Source organism: Odontesthes bonariensis, chromosome 2 (genome assembly GCF_027942865.1).
Source record: "Odontesthes bonariensis isolate fOdoBon6 chromosome 2, fOdoBon6.hap1, whole genome shotgun sequence".
Taxonomy (NCBI): Eukaryota; Metazoa; Chordata; class Actinopteri; order Atheriniformes; family Atherinopsidae; genus Odontesthes; species Odontesthes bonariensis.
In genome coordinates, this window is record NC_134507.1 from 44124112 (window position 1) to 44145246 (window position 21135).

The 21135-nt window shown below is 45.4% G+C and overlaps 1 protein-coding gene across 1 annotated transcript in view; it reads left to right on the forward strand.

Annotated features, from left to right (window-relative positions):
- ttc27 (tetratricopeptide repeat domain 27) overlaps window positions 1–21135 on the forward strand; it is a 111210-nt gene that overhangs the window by 34617 nt on the left and 55458 nt on the right. Inside the window, exons 6-9 of the mRNA XM_075482108.1 lie at window positions 4297–4455; window positions 4603–4742; window positions 10935–11047; window positions 13422–13488. Coding sequence (XP_075338223.1) covers window positions 4297–4455; window positions 4603–4742; window positions 10935–11047; window positions 13422–13488 — 479 coding nt within the window. The remainder of the gene's footprint in view (window positions 1–4296; window positions 4456–4602; window positions 4743–10934; window positions 11048–13421; window positions 13489–21135) is intronic.

Here is a 21135-nt window from a genome sequence, read left to right on the forward strand (position 1 = left end):
TGCAGCCCAGCAGACGTTCTGTGTCAGTGTCTGGAGGAAGTAAACACCTGGATGAGAGAGAATTTTCTACAATTAAATGAAGACAAAACTGAGATCATTCTGTTTGGTAGCAAAGAGAAGAGGGTCAGCGTTGGTAAATATCTTGAGACTCAGGACCTTACAATCACTGACCAAGTTGGTAACCTCGGAGTGTTGATAGACTCAGATCTGACTTTCAGCAGCCAAATCAAAGCTGTCACCAAGGCAGCTTTTTACCATCTCAGAAACATCAACAGAATTAAAGGTTTCCAGGAGAAACTCATCCATGCATTCATCTCCAGTAGACTCGATTACTGTAATGCTCTTTTAACTGGACTTCCCACAAAGAGCATTAAACATCTGCAGCTCATCCAGAACGCTGCTGCTAGAGTTTTAACCCGGACTAAGAGATCTGAACACATCACAGCAGCTTTAAAATCTTTACTCTGGCTTCCAGTCAGTCACAGAATAGATTTTAAAACCCTGCTGATGGTTTACAAATCCCAGAACGGTTTAGGCCCAAAATACATCTGTGATATGTTCAGAGAATATAAACCCAGCAGAGCTCTTAGATCCAGGACTCAGGTCAGCTGGTCCAGTCCAGAGTCTAGACTAAACATGGAGAAGCAGCATTTAGCTGTTATGCTGCAAACAAGTGGAACAAACTGCCAGTGGAGATTAAACTTTCACCAAATGGAAACATTTTTAAATCCAGGTTAAAAGCATTTCTGTTCTCATGTGTCTATGCATGAAATATCTTTTAACTTATCTATACTGTTGCCTGTTTTTTTTTTCATTTAAATGATTTTATTTGTTTCTCTTTATATTCTTTTATGTATTTTTAATGCTTCTTGCACTCCCTGCTGCAATGCTTTTATTTTATGTAAAGCACTTTGAACTGTTTGTACATGAAATGTGCTTAGTGCTGGGCGGTATGACCAAAAATACATATCACGGTTTCACGGTATATCACGGTATTTTTTTTTCATGCATAATTAGGTGTTCACAGCATTTTCTACAGATTGAGAACAGAATTAAAAATAAAATAAAAATTCTTCAAATAAATTCCTTCGTTAATAATTGGTCACACAGAACTTTATTGTATTAATATTCACATCTTCATTGTAAACAAATGAATAACATAGCTAATTACACTGGTCGGCCTGTTCAGCTGTTTCAGACTGATACCTCCGGTTCAGGCTGCTCCTCATCCTCAACACGCACGTCTCTTTTTCAATCGCAGAAAATATTTTTCAATACTCATCTGGATTGAAGCAGCAAACATTCAGTGTAAGAGTTTAAAAAAAACTACTTTATTTGATTCACAGCTGCTAGTGTTTTGACCTCGACAACCCAACTACATTTTTTTTTTTTACGGCAAACTTGCGGCTAGTTAACTTTATAAAGAAGGCGTAATCGCTTGTTTGCTATGGGTCGGGTCGGGACGGGACAACATTGTATTCAAAATATAAAATATTTTTATAGGACTTTTTAATGTGTGGTTTTATAAAGTTGCACCTGATACCAACCTTTTGTGAATTTCGCCAGCCGTCTTCTTTCGGTTGAGCTAATCTAACGCGACGCTGAAGCTAGCAAGCTTCCAGGCTTCCAGGGATGATATCGCTGATGGAGACACACGCGGGCGAGGGGCTGTGTGTGTGTGTGTGTGAGTAGGCTATGTGAGAGAGACGCGTGACTGACTGAGAGACGGAGGGAGAGCAGGGAAAGGAAATGCAGCTTAACGAATACGAGTATTTTTTTAAATAGCGTTAAAAATAATAATAATAACGAAACGCAATATGTGGTGGCCGGTGTTGAATCGATGGCACACAGCCACGAATTATGTGTGGGAAACACTGCTATCCACCTTCACCTTCGTGTAACGCAAGTGCTTATTACCACCTCGCACCCATAGACAGTAAACATGCGTGTTTAGAAGCGCAACACTGAAAAGGGTCCTGTCTCAAATAATGTCGCGCGACGCAGCGTTCCCCCCGTTGTGTAATCAAATACACCGGTATGGCGGTATATTAAAAATTCATATCATAACGAAATTATAAACCTGTATTCGGTGTGAACCGGTATACCGCCCAGAACTAAATGTGCTATATAAATAAATTTGATTTGATTTTGATTTGAATGAAATTGTGCGCAAAGCAGCATGGGAATTCCCAGGCTATGAAGAGGAGGGGATTAGGTGATCCATTTATTTGAATCGGATGTGTTGGAGCAGAGAGACGACTAAAGGCTGGAATGGTTGCTAAACAACCTTTAAAGCTACCTTTTAGAGCTACCTTTTAAAGGTGCCTTTAAATGTGACTTTTGTTGTGTGACTGAGAGTGTAGTCTCTAAATGTGTGCTATATTTAAGCTGCTCTGTTGTGCGTTGTCTCAGCTCATCCAGCCACATGTGTGCAGGTGCATGCGAGTCCCTGGTTTTCACTATTTTTTTTCATATTCCTGTAATATCCGTCAGCATCAACCTGTTTTCTTTGCCTTGTACTCGACAGCTCACTTTCCTGCAGTGTGAAACTGCCAGCTGTAAAGGTGACTCACACGTCTGTGCGCCCTGTTCCTGTGTCTGGGTGCCATCAGCCTTGGCGTTGCTTCGTGAATGCTGAATAGGGATGAAAGTGTGTCATTTCTGATCATGAATTAAACACCTCCTCTCAGCTTTGTTTCGCCTGCCGGCCTCAGCTGATTATGTCTCTTTGTCAGAGCTGAATCAATAATCAGATCATAGAGTAGGGAGAAGGGCATGCACAAGTCAGAGGGTGGTCACAACTTTCCTCCTCCTCCAATCTGCTTTGATCTTTTAAGGAGTCACCTCGATGCTTTTGGTCTTTGGGTTGAGGCTGTGAGGACTGCAGCAGCTCTTAGCTTTCTTAGACACCGTTTATGCACTGCTTAATGTTTTAGACTCTTTAGATATTCAGACTCCTATTCCAGGAGACATCTCATAGGTCAGAGATTCAGTTCACATCAGCACACTGTGATCAGAGATACAGCCACATGTTTAAAGTAACATCTGTCCTGCTGTGGTATTTGCCCTGGTTGGGTTATACAGAGACAGAATACACCTTAAAGGGATAGTTCGCCTCTTTTGACATGAAGCTGAATGACATCCCATATTAGCAATATCATTTATGAACATTAACTTACCCCCTGCTGCATCCTGTGAGCAGAGTTCCAGCTGAGTTTTGGGGTCCATGAAGCTAGTCCGGCTAGTTGGCTGGGGGCACAAAAATAAAGCGTTTTGCTTCTCAAAAAAATATCCGTTCAAAAGAGGAATACATTTGCATCACAAAATCGTTGTCCAGGAAAAAGTCAGACCTCACTTTGCTTGGCGCTATTTTTGCCTCCCTTGATATCAATGCGTCCAATGTAAACTGTGCAGACCGAAGAGCAGACCGAGCACTCCCTAGCCACCTAGCGATAGCTGCGCCTGTTACGGTGTTTGCTGCTCGGAAGCAGGGGACTGCTCGGTCTGCTCTTCGGTCTGCACAGTTTACATTGGACGCATTGATATCAAGGGAGGCAAAAATAGCGCCAAGCGATTGTGAGGTCTGACTTTTTCCTGGACAACGATTTTGTGATGCAAATGTATTCCTCTTTTGAACGGGTATTTTTTTGAGAAGCAAAACGCTTTATTTTTGTGCCCCCAGCCAACTAGCCGGACTAGCTTCGTGGACCCCAAAACTCAGCTGGAATTCGGCTCACAGGACGCAGCAGGGGGTAAGTTAATGTTCATAAATGATATTGCTAATATGGGATGTCATACAGCTTCATGTCAAAAGAGGCGAACTATCCCTTTAAAACTGCCTTAAACCTCAGATGATTTGTCAAGGTTTCCAAGATGCTTGGAAAAGTGTGCTGAGGAGAACTCGTCTTCTTTAAAGGCAAAGTTACTATTTGAGGGAGTTGGATTTTTACTTGTGGGTACTTCACAGGCGCTCAGACTGTTGCATTTCCAATGTTGGCAGCTCCAAGCATGATTGAGCTGAGCTGGTGGTCAGAAAAAGCAGTAACTGACCCTGATAATGTTAGCATTGTTGTTCTGATTCACCCATGTTACATTTCATCACCTGTTTGGCGTTTTTGGGGAGGCAGGAAGACCTTCTGCATGTGTCAGCGGGACAAACAATCGAATGATCCAGGTCAAAGGGAACGGGCATCCATTCTTTTTTTTTTTTTCTCCCTGCATTTCTATGCTCCCTGGTAAGGGATTCAAGGCATTATTTTAGAAATGGTTATTGTTTGTTTCTCATGGTCTTTTCAGTGCTGAAATGCCAGTGTGTGCTGTCAGAGCAGAGGAGCCTGACCATCCAGTTCCACCTGGAGTGTGTGTACACCAGTCTGACGTACTATGAGTATGAGGCGGCCAAGGGCCACATCACAAAGGCCCAGGAGCTCTCCGGGCTCGACATCAACACGACTGGTATGGAACATACTGTGAGCTAAAGCAAACTGTAGCCTCAGTCCCTGAGGAATTGAGATGTTTATGACACTGAATGGGCTGAAGGATGCATGACCTCGCTCACTACAATGTTTGAATGACGGCAGTGATCGTATGTGCCTAATCTAGGTGCTCTTGGCAAACGAACCCGTTTCCAGGAGAAGTATTTGGCTCAGCTCGTCCTTGAGGTCAAAAGAAAGCAGGAGCAGTCTGATCCGATGTTTGATGAAGCCAGCCCCACCCCCACCCCACAGGACACGCTGCCCAAGGTAAAGGCTTTTCATCTCATCTTCCCAGTACTGTTTTCTGAAAGAAAAAAAGAAATTAGATGATACCAAAAAACGTATTTTTTCAAGTACTAATTTAAGTAAATCTAATATAAGATTATCTTCTTCCCAAGCCCAAAGGTTTTCAGTCCTACTCCTGAGTGGTATAGAACAGAAAGAAAAGATTTTTCAATGTCTTGCAGCTCAATTCTTCATGTATCCCCTAAGAGCAGTTTTACTTCCAACACATTTCCCTAAGCCCTGCATCTATGTTGCTTTGGCATCCACGTGTTCATGTGTGCCTGTCAACAGCACACGGAGAATCATGAATCAGTTGAGTGAATCTGTACTATTGATTATCCAGTGTTCTCTGCCAAATGATGGGCAGTAAAACGCTTTACTGTGCTCATACCAGACCACCTCAAGCTGCAGCTTTAACCGAAGAGTTTAGGAATAGCGCTCATTATTTGTAAGGTGATTATATTTTACGTTTTCATTTAGAAATACCACTTTACCAGAATAAAGGGATAGTTCAGGTTCTTACCTAGCCTGGGAATTCCCATGCTGCTTTGTGCTCGATTTCATTCTTACTGCAAAGTCAGCCTGGAAACCACCGCCCATATTTTTGCCAGAGTTTGGGAACCAATCACAGAACGACGGGGGGGAGCAAGACGATGACGACGTCTATGCGCTACACCGTAGCTTGTAGAGTGTTAATCCAACATGACAGCGGACACAACGTTACCGTTCAATGCAGCCTTAGAAAGTGTTTCGGAGTAGATTCACCCTAGCGTCATTTGAACCGTGACATCCAGCCAAGTAGCCCACCCGAAGTTTTTCCGATATTGGCTGAACATCAGCTGAGTTACTGAGTTATCCCGAATAGCTTAGTACAAGCGCTAACGGACCCTGGCAGTATCTCCAAAATTACCACACTAGAATCACATGTCATGACACCAAACTTCTACAGTAGTACAAATATGGTCTGTACTCACAAAACGATGCATTTGGAAGTTTGTACATAGTCCAGGAGTTTATTATTATCAACACAAGCCTGATAGCTTCTCTGCTGCTAAAGCTACGTCGACGTCACTTCTGGGAGCTTCAAAGTAAGATGAGGGTTGATCTACTACTGTAGAGAACAAAGCAAGGCTGCTCAATTTCTCCATTATTAAAATAAATTCACAACTCTACAACATAAACATTCATGTAGAATATAGCATATAGGCCTACTTTGTTGTTAATTTAAGTAGCTTAGAGCGCAAGTTTACTTTTATTTTCCTTTTTTTTTCTTCTTCCTCGTCGAATTTCTGTCGTCATCTGGTATAAGTGATACAATTGGCTATGAATCGCGCGCAAAGCAGCATGGGAAGAACCTGACGTCATTTGATAGACATTCGTAGCGCCCAATAAACGGCTCTAGGCATTCGTAAACCACGCCTCAAATACGAGAAAATGCACACCTAGTTCCCAGACCACCATCTCATCGAGATGTGGACGCGTCAGCCAGGCTAGTTCTTACCTTAGCTGCAGTAAGCAGGGAGGAATTCTCCTGAAGGAGCAAAACTCACAGCTGCTCACCAGTTTAACAGAGATGGCTTCCTTGACTCCTCTTCTCTGTCCAGAATGTGAACATTACTGTCCTCAGTGTCCCTTTTCCTTCAGAGGTAGGTGCACTGCTGAGTCTGGACCTGAAGAGCTGGCTCTCATATGTTGTGCCATGTGCACACTCCTCCCTGTGCAATGTGCACACTACTCGCTGTGCCATGTGCACACTCCTCCCTGTGCCATGTGCACACTCCTCCCTGTGCCATGTGCACACTCCTCCCTGTGCCATGTGCACACTCCTCCCTTTGACAAGTTCACACTCCGCCCTGTGCCATGTGCACACTCCTCCCTGTGCCATGTGCACACTCCTCCCTGTGCCATGTGCACACTTCTCCCTGTGCCATGTGCACACTCCTCCCTGTGCCATGTGCACACTTCTCCCTGTGCCATGTGCACACTCCTCCCTGTGCCATGTGCACACTCCTCCCTGTACCATGTGCACACTACTCACTTTGCCAAGTTCACACTCCTCCCTGTGCCATGTGCACACTCCTCCATGTGCCATGTGCACACTCCTCCCTGTGCCAAGTGCACACTACTCCCTTTGCCAAGTTCACACTCCTCCCTGTGCCATGTGCACACTCCTCCCTGTGCCATGTGCACACTCCTCCCTGTGCCAAGTTCACACTCCTCCCTGTGCCATGTGCACACTCCTCCCTGTGCCATGTGCACACTCCTCCCTGTGCCATGTGCACACTCCTCCCTGTGCCATGTGCACACTCCTCCCTGTGCCAAGTGCACACTCCGCCCTGTGCCATGTGCACACTCCTCCCTGTGCCATGTGCACACTCCTCCCTGTGCCATGTGCACACTCCTCCCTGTGCCATGTGCACACTCCTCCCTGTGCCAAGTGCACACTCCGCCCTGTGCCATGTGCACACTCCTCCCTGTGCCATGTGCACACTCCTCCCTGTGCCAAGTTCACACTCCTCCCTGTGCCATGTGCACACTCCTCCCTGTGCCATGTGCACACTATTCCCTGTGCCATGTGCACACTCCTCCCTGTGCCATGTGCACACTATTCCCTGTGCCATGTGCACACTCCTCCCTGTGCCAAGTTCACACTCCTCCCTGTGCCAAGTGCACACTCCTCCCTGTGCCATGTGCACACTCCTCCCTGTGCCATGTGCACACTCCTCCCTGTGCCAAGTGCACACTTCTCCCTGTGCCACGTGCACACTACTCCCTGTGCCATGTGCACACTCCTCCCTGTGCCATGTGCACACTATTCCCTGTGCCATGTGCACACTCCTCCCTGTGCCATGTGCACACTTCTCCCTGTGCCACGTGCACACTACTCCCTGTGCCACGTGCACACTCCTCCCTGTGCCATGTGCACACTATTCCCTGTGCCATGTGCACACTCCTCCCTGTGCCATGTGCACACTCCTCCCTGTGCCAAGTTCACACTCCTCCCTGTGCCATGTGCACACTCCTCCCTGTGCCATGTGCACACTCCTCCCTGTGCCATGTGCACACTCCTCCCTGTGCCATGTGCACACTTCTCCCTGTGCCACGTGCACACTACTCCCTGTGCCAACTGCACACTCCTCGCTGTGCCATGTGCACACTCCTCGCTGTGCCATGTGCACACTCCTCGCTGTGCCATGTGCACACTCCTCGCTGTGCCATGTGCACACTCCTCCCTGTGCCATGTGCACACTCCTCCCTGTGCCAAGTGCACACTCCGCCCTGTGCTGCGCTGTTTTTGGGTGTTTTGTCCTCATAACCGATCTCTGTGTGAGGGTGTTCTGGGGTTTGAAGTGACCTGTAATGTCATGTTTGAAGAAGATCCTTCTAAGTTTCTCAGACACTCCAGCCACTTGTGGAAGCACAGTTTGTTGGCATCTGTTCTTCTTAGCTTCTCTAACAGTGTTGTTTGGTCCAGATTACTTTGGTGATTGCACAGAGTCCCAGTTTGGATATCCACAGGTGTGAAGAGCTTTCTTGGTGTGTTGCTGTTCCTTTTGTTTTGCCTCAGCCTCAGTAGGTACACTCTCAGCCCGGTGGTGGAGCGTTCTGAGCTGATACTCCCCACCAACTACTTTAAAACTGATGAAGTATTTTGGATGAGAGGGTAAATGTCTTCAAGATCCAAGATAAAGTCCAGTTGCTCTTATTCATGCTCTTAGGATTCTTATGGCCTGGATGGCTGAGAATCTGCATCAATTGTTGGCAGGAATCACAGGACCTGAAATGATGAAGGATAAAGGACTCACAAAAGTTGGTCTGGTCCAGTCTTTGTTCCCTACGGACTGTTGTCAGTCCATCTTCAGTTGTTGTGGATCATTTGAAAACATTTCTACAACCTGAAGTGTAAAACGGAGGCAAATACTTGGTAGTACCAAATATCATCAGCAGAGGGAGGCGTCCACACCCAGCCCATTAATACCGTTTGATGGCTGTTTATATTGTTGATCCAATGACGTTCCGATGCAGTACAGAAAAACTTTATTTCCCTCTTTTCCAAAAAGTTACGAACCCATTGATTCGTAATCACACATAGTCTTGTATCAAGAATGAAATGACCGAGGAAATATGCGGTGCCTCACGGCAGCTTCAGGGCTGGCGTACGCACGTTTCTGCAGCTGTTGATTCTTTGGCGACACCTAAGGTGACGTTGGGAAACTGTTATAATAAATAAATGTGAAAACAATTAGTCCTCAGACAGTGATGTGCACATTTGAGATAGATGAACAATTAATACTGATAAACAATTAACACACCCATGTGTCTGTAATTACACGAGTGGATATAAAAGCAGCGCAAAGTGGTGCAATGCATACCATTAAAAACAGTGGCTGCTTTAGCAGTATTAGAAGACTTTGAAAATGGTGCAATTCGAAGAGAGCGTGTGTGAACATGATGGCGACTGGCTCGTGATGTGACAATGATAATATTAACCCCTTGTGGGATGCAGACCAAGTAAGATATCGGCGGTGGTCGCAGCAGTTGCCCCAGAGAAAGTAGCCATCTGAGAATGGAGAAAGTGTCTTGCCAGCAGGTATCTGAAAAAATGAGTGTTTGGTTGACTTTTCCGACAGTTGTGCGAATGATGCAAAGCTATCACCAATGAGAAAAGATCTTTAAAGTTCTCCATACCCCTCTCGTGCCACTCTTGGAATGCAGAATCGGATAGTGAAGGTTGAAAGAAAGGGTTGGACAGAATAGGACTAAAGAGATGGTTAGTCTCACACCACCCGGATGGTGTTGAACGCACTGGAGAAATCAAATTACATGATTCTCACAGTGCTTCCCGGTTTGTCCAGGTCCAGGTTTGTCCCTGGACAAACAGGGAGGTTTGTCCAGGGTACAGGCACGGTGGAGCAGGAAGATGATGGCGTCCTCCACTCCAAGTCTCGGCTGGTAGGCAAACTGAAGAGGATCCAGTGATGAGCTGACCTGGGGCCGAAGAAGTGACAGGACTAGGGTCTTCATCAGGTGGGATGTCAGCGCCACCGGTCTGCAGTCATTGGAGGTGCTGGGACGTGCCTCCTTTGGTACTGGAACCATGCAGGATGTCTTCCACAGCACAGGGACCCTCTCCAGACTCAGGCTCACGTTGAAGATGTGCTGCAGGACCCCACTCAGCTGGGCTGCGCATGTTTTTAGGATCCTCGGGCTGACACCATAAGGACCTGCTGCCTTACCTGAGATGTGAGATGTTCCACATGTCTTTAAAGTTATTCTGCTGGAGTTTGTGCTCCAGCTTCCTCCTGTAGCTGTCTTCGCCCTGTTGGATCCTCTCCTTAAGCTCCCTCTGAACCCGCTTCAGCTGCCCCCTGTCCCCTACTCTGAAGGCCATTCAGCAGGACCTTGATGTCCTGGTGACCCACGGCTTGTTGTTGAGGAAACGGCGTACAGTCACTGTGGGAACAACACTGTCCACTAAGAAGTTGATGTACCCTGTTATGCAGTCCGTGAGATCAAGGTCCTCACCATGTGAATCACAGAGCAACTCCCAGTCTGTTAGCTCAAAGCAGCCCTGCAAAGCCGTATCTGTGACCATCTCCTCACAGTCCTAGTGGTCACCGGGAGCCGCTGGATTGGAGGCTTATACAGGGGCCGCAGGTGGATGAGGTTATGGTCTGATCTTCCAAGTGGAGGAAAGGCAGTGGTGCTGTAAGCCTCCTTAACATTGGCATACAGCATGGACCAGTGTCTTATTTTCAGGACACTGGACCTGGGATTTCAGGCCTCTACAGTATCAGTGCGCATGGTCGAAGCAACACCAGCTGATCCCGAGTGTAAACAATAGCTCCACCACAGTGTTGAGCCCGGACGGAAAAAGTTGACCAAAGAATGACGCCCACGGACAAAAAACATGAAAGAGAATTCCCAAACATAGTTTGCTAGGTTAGCTCAGCCACTTACTTACACATATTCAAGAGTTCACTCACTTAACAGCATCTTCTTCTTTTAAAGTTTCACAGTTACAGTTTTTCTTTTAAAAGTTCTCTAAAGTTTGCAATGCTTCAGGAAAACTGTATGCTCCATCACTTTGTTTAGATCAGCTATGGTTTACGGGTCTTGCTTGTGTTTACATCTGTGACATTTGTACCAAGTGTTTCTGTGCGTTTCTTACAGGACTACCATCTGGGCGATGACACCGTACTGGATGAGATCAGTTTAGCAGAGCCAGATCAGTACAAGATGCCTGACCTTAGCGCAGAGGAGCAGGCTGTCATCCTTGGTGTCTGGTAAGTCCACTGGCCCAAAGCTCATAATGGTTTCTGCTTATTCATGTTATAACACGAGTACAACAACTATGGAGAGTGTCTATACGTTACGAGCCTTTACCAGTGACTTGAACTCGAGTAGGATCTTAATAACTTGAGGCTATTAATTAATCATGAACTCTGTATCCTTTTCGCTCAGCCATTTACATATTCATTCATGCAATGATTATCTGTACAAAAAGCTAGTTTGCTTTTAGAATTGTATCCTGTTGGATACAAAAGTTATCTTGATATTGCCTATATATAAACGTATATATATGTACCGTTTAGACAAGCTATCTTAGCCTTGGTTAACTTGATGCGTAGCAGTAATGTTACAGGGTGTGACCATTGTAAGGGTAACTGAAACTCTCAGCTTGAATTCCTGAGACAAATTCAAGGTGTTTTCTGAGTTTGGTCCAAAAGCTCTGGAACACTGTTAACTTTGTCCCTGAACATTGAGCTCAAATAGGAAATGTCTCAAAATACAACTCTTGTTCGTGTGGATTAACTGTGCAACAGCTGTAAATTTGAACTTGTTCGTTCAGGTGGTTTCATCCAGGAGATGGGAAGACTGGTAGACTCTGACTGTAATATTAAAGCACTTTGCGTCATAGTGAGTCGGTGATTAATATCCATGCTTGTGCTGGGGCTGGATGGGTCAGGTGAAGGGCAATGGAGCAGGCAGCGAGATTGCTGGGAGATGATTGATGAGCAGCAGGTCTGTTTAAATTAAAGCGAGATCTGCACACCTGCATGTCGCTCCAAGGCAATGTCAAACAGAGTATATTGTACCTCTGGAGTCCTCAAAATGGCCAACACATCCGATTTATTTTGTTTTTACGAGTAGTTATTTTTACTTCCAGATCCATGAAGCTTTGGGTAAATGCTCTTTTTCCCTCTTGCTGACTCGGTGTCATGTTTATCATCACCCTGGTGATGGAGAGTCATTGCACAGTTTGGATAGAAATTGGAGGCCGATGCCCATGCTCACACACCAAAAATAGGAGATATTATTAATGCTTTCTTGTTTCTCGTGTTTGGTCCCATTAAATAAACAAGACGAATGCACTGGATAAAACGGCAAAATTTATTTTTCACATAGACGGCTTGTGTGTGGCTTTAACAGGCTAACGACCAGTAATTGGTCAGTTTGACCGAACATGCATTACATTTAAGAATTTTAATTGCCTGTTCATTGTTAGAGCATATTGTATTAATGACAGCACATCCTTGGAGGAGATGACTTCTAATTTTTTTTTTTTTAGCTGAGGGTTTAAAAGATTGAGGAGTTCTTGCTTGGACTAGGATCAGAGGATTGAGCTGGTCTGTCATTTAGTTCCACACTTGGAAATGTTTTTATTAGGGATGCACCGATCCGCTTTTTTACACCTCTGATACCGATATCTGAGGTTTAGTATCGGCCGATACCGATCCGATACAGAAAAACAGCACGGAATGGTAGCAAAGTGTGAGTTTCATTGTGTGGAAAAGTCTGGGATCGTTGTTTTGTGCAAGGCAACATCAGACTCGACTTAAATATTTCTTTCCTATTTTTTTAAAAACAAATAAACAGATATAAATGTACTGAATTACTTATTTATTTAATAATTGTGCACCAGTAAAACAATCTTAACCATAAAAATATAACAAGTGTAACTGGTTCAGTCAGTGCAATTAGGGATTCACAATCCAATGTAAAACAAAATAAATATTAAGTAATAAAGGAGCTGAAATAGAGAAAACAAAAATAGCTTTGTGGTTGGTAGACTTTCAAAATAAACAGCAATCAGCTCTTTATATAGTTTAGTGCAAATGGGAATTAAACATCCGTTACAAAAGCATCTGAACAAAACAATAGCTTCTCTCTTCTTGGTAAAAACTAAAGAAAAAAAAAATCTGAGGTAGTCCCAATTTAACAAGTTCTTTCACCATTAGAGGGAGCAGAAGGCCCTTGGATGAATGCCAATCCAGTAAGAGAACATTTCAAGATTTTGCTGTGTTGAGGCTTAAGTCACACACCTACTGACACTCTGTGTCAGGGACCTGCTCAGGCAGAATTCTCAAGCTTCTAGAGCTCAGGCTTAAGCATCTCTTGGCAAAGCAAATGTGTTTGCCATAAACGGTATTCAGATTACCGTTCTGCTGCCACAATGCTGGACAGGACAAGGGGAAGAAAAAATAAATAAATTGGCCGATATGGATCGGCCCTTTGTCACCGATACCCGATCTGGAGTTTTCTTCCATATCGGTACTAATACCGATACAAATATCGAATCGGTGAAACCCTAGTTTTTATATTTCAAACATGTAAATCTGTTTTGGTGGTAGTCACCTGATTATGTATGTGTTGCAGCACTGACTTCCTGAGGAACAACCCTGTGCACAAACTAACTGAAGAGGAGCTGCTGGCCTTCACATCTGTAAGTCCTTTTTATTTATCCTAAATTTCCAACAGTGTTGCTGGGTTTACAGAATAAATGTGATTTTAAATACGTTCTCAGATCAGCATTGTGCCCTATTTAGCCAAGTATTTAAATTGTTTCTATGATCTGACTGAATTCAAATGTTTTTGGGCTGACTAACAGTCTCAGTTGCAGCACATTATCATCAGTAAGTCATTAGTGTGTCATCTGTATCTCATCTGGTTCATTGACACTGCATCTTTTTTTCTTGACAGTTGTCAGGAAACCAGATTTATTTTTTCATTTTTTTAAAATTGTATATCTAAAGCTGTTGAGAATTTTGGTGAGCACATTGATAGCTCAATGGTTGCACTTTTCCTTTAACTCTAACCTGTAACAGATGCATTACTGAGCTGAGACCTGCCTTTTATAGTGTTGCACTAGCAAACTGATGTGGGCTCCACCTAAATACAAACCTCTGTTCAGAACAGATGAATTGCCTCACCTGTAGGAAATCTGCAAGAAATCTTTAGCATAAGTTGAGGGAAAAAAAACATAAATTTATGTTGGCACCTCTAAATACTACCTTGATTTTTTTTTTTTATAAATGCAGATAACATTTTTTGACAAAACTGGCTTATGTATTATTACTGGTTGCTGTTTGTCCCAGATTTTACTTCAATTAATTGATCGTTATCTAAAATTTATTTCCTGCTCAGGGATACCTGAATGAAGCATAGTAATATCTGGAAAAGGTACGCAACACCTAACCACAGTTTGGGTGATGTGAAGATAGTTTTCCACTAAGACTGCAGTAACGATTCCAAAATAATCCTAATAATCCTGTCCTACATGTTTTAGATGTTTCCCCGCCCCATTAAATCTGAGTCAAATGAAATAGTTCTCATTAACAGCTTGTCCTTAACTTCTGTACAAGCCAGTTAATGACCAATTCATTTCAGTCAGGTGAAAAAAATAGAGAATAAAGAGGTCAAAATGTATGCATTTCAGAAAGAATGGTCAACCAATCTCTGTAGCTTAGGTACGATTAAATGACAAATGTTATACACTGCATTTATTGTAAAGAATGCACCCACAGCTTGATGGTAACAGTGCCTTATGGTGTTGGAGCATTTCAGAAATGAAACGCTGAAAAATCATGTCTTATAGTACACGTCATCTGTTGTGATGACTGTTTTAGCCACAAAGCGCCTCACTTCCTTCTCTCCTGCAAAACCAGAACTGACCTTGTCTGGGCCTATAGCAGCTTAACTATGGGATGTTTCAGGATCACCTGATCCATCCCTAACTGTAAGCTTTATCAGAAAGGAAAGTTTTAAGCCTGGTCTTAAAGGTAGAGAGGGTGTCTGCTTCCTGAAGCCAAACTGGCAGCTGGTTCCACAGAGAGGGGCCTGATAACCGAAGGCTCTGCCTCCCAAACTGGTAGCTGGTTCCACAGAGAGGGGCCTGATAACTGAAGGCTCTGCCTCCCAAACTGGCAGCTGGTTCCACAGAGAGGGGCCTGATAACTGAAGGCTCTGCCTTCCAAACCTGCAGCTGGTTCCACAGAGAGGGGCCTGTTAACTGAAGGCTCTGCCTCCCAAACTGGCAGCTGGTTCCACAGAGAGGGGCCTGATAACTGAAGGCTCTGCCTCCCAAACTGGCAGCTGGTTCCACAGAGAGGGGCCTGATAACCGAAGGCTCTGCCTCCCAAACTGGCAGCTGGTTCCACAGAGAGGGGCCTGATAACCGAAGGCTCTGCCTCCCAAACTGGCAGCTGGTTCCACAGAGAGGGGCCTGATAACTGAAGGCTCTGCCTCCCAAACTGGCAGCTGGTTCCACAGAGAGGGGCCTGATAACTGAAGGCTCTGCCTCCCAAACTGGCAGCTGGTTCCACAGAGAGTGGCCTGATAACTGAAGGCTCTGCCTCCCAAACTGGCAGCTGGTTCCACAGAGAGGGGCCTGATAACTGAAGGCTCTGCCTCCCAAACTGGCAGCTGGTTCCACAGAGAGGGGCCTGTTAACTGAAGGCTCTGCCTCCCAAACTGGCAGCTGGTTCCACAGAGGGGGGCCTGATAACTGAAGGCTCTGCCTCCCAAACCTGCAGCTGGTTCCACAGAGAGGGGCCTGATAACTGAAGGCTCTGCCTCCCAAACCTGCAGCTGGTTCCACAGAGAGGGGCCTGATAACCGAAGGCTCTGCCTCCCAAACTGGCAGCTGGTTCCACAGAGAGGGGCCTGTTAACTGAAGGCTCTGCCTCCCAAACTGGCAGCTGGTTCCACAGAGAGGGGCCTGATAACTGAAGGCTCTGCCTCCCAAACTGGCAGCTGGTTCGACAGAGAGGGGCCTGTTAACTGAAGGCTCTGCCTCCCAAACTGGCAGCTGGTTCCACAGAGAGGGGCCTGATAACTGAAGGCTCTGCCTCCCAAACTGGCAGCTGGTTCCACAGAGAGGGGCCTGATAACTGAAGGCTCTGCCTCCCAAACCTGCAGCTGGTTCCACAGAGAGGGGCCTGATAACTGAAGGCTCTGCCTCCCAAACTGGCAGCTGGTTCCACAGAGAGGGGCCTGTTAACTGAAGGCTCTGCCTCCCAAACTGGCAGCTGGTTCCACAGAGAGGGGCCTGATAACTGAAGGCTCTGCCTCCCAAACCGGCAGCTGGTTCCACAGAGAGGGGCCTGATAACTGAAGGCTCTGCCTCCCAAACTGGCAGCTGGTTCCACAGAGAGGGGCCTGTTAACTGAAGGCTCTGCCTCCCAAACTGGCAGCTGGTTCCACAGAGAGGGGCCTGATAACTGAAGGCTCTGCCTCCCAAACTGGCAGCTGGTTCCACAGAGAGGGGCCTGATAACTGAAGGCTCTGCCTCCCAAACTGGCAGCTTGTTCCACAGAGAGGGGCCTGATAACCGAAGGCTCTGCCTCCCAAACTGGCAGCTGGTTCCACAGAGAGGGGCCTGATAACTGAAGGCTCTGCCTCCCAAACTGGCAGCTGGTTCCACAGAGAGGGGCCTGATAACCGAAGGCTCTGCCTCCCAAACTGGCAGCTGGTTCCACAGAGAGTGGCCTGATAACTGAAGGCTCTGCCTCCCAAACTGGCAGCTGGTTCCACAGAGAGGGGCCTGATAACCGAAGGCTCTGCCTCCCAAACTGGCAGCTGGTTCCACAGAGAGGGGCCTGATAACCGAAGGCTCTGCCTCCCAAACTGGCAGCTGGTTCCACAGAGAGGGGCCTGATAACCGAAGGCTCTGCCTCCCAAACTGGCAGCTGGTTCCACAGAGAGGGGCCTGATAACCGAAGGCTCTGCCTCCCAAACTGGCAGCTGGTTCCACAGAGAGGGGCCTGATAACTGAAGGCTCTGCCTCCCAAACTGGCAGCTGGTTCCACAGAGAGGGGCCTGATAACTGAAGGCTCTGCCTCCCATACTGGCAGCTGGTTCCACAGAGAGGGGCCTGATAACCGAAGGCTCTGCCTCCCAAACTGGCAGCTGGTTCCACAGAAAGGGGCCTGATAACTGAAGGCTCTGCCTCCCAAACTGGCAGCTGGTTCCACAGAGAGGGGCCTGATAACTGAAGGCTCTGCCTCCCAAACCTGCAGCTGGTTCCACAGAGAGGGGCCTGATAACCGAAGGCTCTGCCTCCCATACTGGCAGCTGGTTCCACAGAGAGGGGCCTGATAACCGAAGGCTCTGCCTCCCAAACTGGCAGCTGGTTCCACAGAGAGGGGCCTGATAACTGAAGGCTCTGCCTCCCAAACTGGCAGCTGGTTCCACAGAGAGGGGCCTGATAACCGAAGGCTCTGCCTCCCATACTGGCAGCTGGTTCCACAGAGAGGGGCCTGATAACCGAAGGCTCTGCCTCCCATACTGGCAGCTGGTTCCACAGAGAGGGGCCTGATAACCGAAGGCTCTGCCTCCCATACTGGCAGCTGGTTCCACAGAGAGGAGCCTGATAACCGAAGGCTCTGCCTCCCATACTGGCAGCTGGTTCCACAGAGAGGGGCCTGATAACTGAAGGCTCTGCCTCCCAAACTGGCAGCTGGTTCCACAGAGAGGGGCCTGATAACTGAAGGCTCTGCCTCCCATTCTACTTTTAGAAACTCTGGGAACCTCAAGTAAACCTGCAGTTTGGGAACGAAGTGCTCTGTTAGGAAAATATCTTACAATGAGATCTTTAAGATATGATGGAGCTCGGTCATTAAGAGCTTTATATGTAAGGAGAAGAATCTTAAATTCTATTCTGAATTTAACAGGGAGCCAATGAAGAGAAGCTAAAACTGGAGAAATATGATCTCTGCTGTTAGTTCTCATCAGAACTCTGGCTGCAGCATTTTGGATCAACTGAAGGCTTTTCAGAGAATATGTGGGACAGCCCAATAATAAAGAATTACAGTAGTCTAGTAGTAGTAGTACAGTAGTCTGTAAGAATTACAAGGGAATACCATCTAGAGTAACTATGTAATTAGACCAAGTAAGCTGCACCTTTTTAACCCAAATATCCCAGATACTTGCATTAAATGTAATCAACAAAAAGGTTATTTATTCCATTGCATGTGGGAATGCCCTCTGATACTCTCTTTTTGGGAAAAAGTGTTGAACCTGGCCAGTCGAATCATTGAAAAAGAAGTAAGTACCTCTCAAACCAAAGTTATGTTTGCTAAACATTCACCTGGACAATTTTGTGACCTCCAAAAATGAAAAATCCTTACTCAATATTTGTTTTCTGGAAGCTAAAAGATGTATAGCCTGTTCATGGAAAAGGGATAAACCTTGTACCACTTCACAATGGCTAACAGGGATGTCTTTTTTTATTTGGCTTTAGAAAAGATAAGCTACACCACAAAAAATAAGTTTGACAAGTTTTGGAAAATCTGGAAGGTTTTCTGTAATTTCCTTGAAAAAAATGACATTGAAGTAGATGGCTGGAATGAAGAGCTGAATTAGTATACACATTTATATTATTATTTATTTTTTTTATTTTTTTATTTTTTTCTCCTTCCAGTTATTTATTTATTTCATTTTTAATCATTTTTATTGCTATGCTTTTTTTTTCTTGTACCTTCTTGTTCTATGTTGTTCACCGTTTGTAAATTAACAAAATGTGCAATAAACATATGTTTAAAAAAAAAAAATGTAATTAGACAATCTCTCCCTGAAGCGCTCAGGTCCAAAGATAACGACTTCAGTTTTGTCTGAATTTAAAAGCAGACAGTTCTGAGTCATCCAGGTCTTTGTCTTTAAGACATGCTTCTAGTCTGACAAACCTATTGGGTTAATCTGGTTTTATAGATAAGTACTACTGAGTAGCATAGCAATGGAAATTTATGCCATGCTGTCTAATAAGACCTTATGGAAGCCTATATACACTCACCGGCCACTTTATTAGGTACACCTTCGATTGCTTGTTAACACAAATAGCTAATCAGCCAATCGCATGGCCGCAACTCGATGAATTTAGGCATGTAGAGGTGGTCAAGACGGCTTGCTAAAGTTCAAACAAGCATCAGAATGGGGAAGAAAAAAAGGGATTTAAGTGACTTTGAATGTGGCATGGTTGTTGGTTCCAGACGGGCTGGTCTGAGTGTTTCAGAAACTGCTGCTCTGCTGGGATTTTCATGCACAACCATCTCTAGGGTTTACAGAGAACTGTCCGAAAAAGAGAAAATATCCAGTGAGCGACAGTTGTGTGGACGAAAATGCCTTGTCGTTGTGAGAGGTTAGGAGATGGGCAGAAAGGTTCAAGAAGATAGGAAGGCAACAGTAACTTAAATAACCACAAGTTACAACCAAGGAATGCAGAATACAATCTCTGAATGCACAAAATGTCGAACCTTAAAGGTGATAGAGAAAGGTTGAATGGGGCATTAATCCTTGTTCTGTGATGTGATATGTAGCCCAAAAAAAATTGGTTGGGTCTGTAAATGCTCAGAACCTCCCTAAAAGGCTCTCTGAAACAGCTGTTACTATGCTGGGTTTAGAATGCGTTGTTTGCCCTTATTGGCGTCGTTTCAGAGCTTATCTGGCAACCTCATTATGAAATGCAGGTAGGTGTTGGCGCTATGCGGTTGCCGTTGCTTGATTGGCTGCCCTTGCTCTCACTGAAAACAGAGCTATAGAGTAATACACTGACTGGAAAGAAAGCTCATTCCCTTTAGATGAACAAGCCAGAGCTAACGTGCAATTCTTACAACAGGAATATGGCACAACACACATTTAAAACAAAATAAAATGTGATACTTACAGGCTGTACTGATTGCTGGGGTTGATTTTATTCAGAATCAGAATTTGTTTTATTGCCACAGGAATTTGCTGCAGCGTAAGGTGCAAACATGTAACATAGGATATAATAATAAAAAATAAAGAATAAAAATATATGAATATAAAATGTACAAGGTGTGTACAACAATACACAGTATCCAACATACAGAGCAACAACAGTGCAGCTTCATTAGTGCAATTTTAATGATGGTAAAGTGACTGGGGCAGGTTATGAGGTGATTATGAACACTTCATAATCACCTCATAACCTGCCCCAAAGTCCAACTGCAAGGGGGAAAAAACTGTTTTTGTGACGGGAGGTTCTGGTCCGAATGGACCGAAGCCTCCTGCCCGAGGGGAGTGGTGCAAATAGAGAAGGGTCAGCTGTGATCCGACCTGCTCGCCCCATAGTCCTGGAGACGTGCAGGTCATGGATAGATGGGAGGCTGCAGCCGATCACCTTCTCAGCGGAGCGCACAGCTCGCTGCAGTCTGTGTCTGTCCCTGTTAGAACTGACCTTCTACTGAGCAAAATTCCGACTGAAGCCTGCTCGGAATCGTGCAAGCTTTGTGAAACTGTACTCCGTGAAATGCGCAGAGCAAAGGAAAAGTCGGCGGTTGTATGTACTGGGGATGCTGTTAAAAATAAATAAAAGCCATTGATCGCGAACATTGCTTTCCGGGGGAAGAATATGTAACGATCGTAGTCCGCTTTCACAGCGTTGGAAGGCTCACCTGTTCCTGTTTATTGCCGAAGGGGCGTGTCTGAAACGGGGTGGCTGTGGATTTGAGTGTGGGGGGGCGATTGCTGAAAAAGTGACATCACTTTTTCACAAAAACGGATTGGCACTTTTTCTGGGGGATATTCAAAAAAGGGGGAGTACTTGAAACAGAGGTTCTGACACTTGCTGGCACTTCGTGTGTACTCCCCACAGCGGGGAGACTCAGAACTAACACCAAAAACGTGAAAAAGACGATTTTGATTCTCTATCCCCTTTAAAGAAGATGGGCTACAGCAGCAGGAGACCACACCGGGTGCCGCTCCTGTCAGCTAACAACAGGAAACTGAGACTACAATTCGCAGAGCCTCACCAAAATTGGTCTGGTGAGCCTGGATTTCAGCTGCGACATTCAGATGGTCGGGTCAGAATTTGGCAAAAACAACATGAAAGCATGGATCCATCCTGCCTTATATCAACGGTTCAGGCTGGTGGTGGTGATGTAATGGTGTGGGGGATATTTTCTTGGCACACTTTGGGCCCCTGAGTACCAATTGAGCATCGTTTAAATGCCGCGGCCTACCTGAGTATTGTTGCTAACCATGTTCATCCATTTATGACCACAGTGTACCATCTTCTGATGGCTACTTCCAGCAGGATAATGCACCATGTCACAAAGCTCATATCATCTCAAAC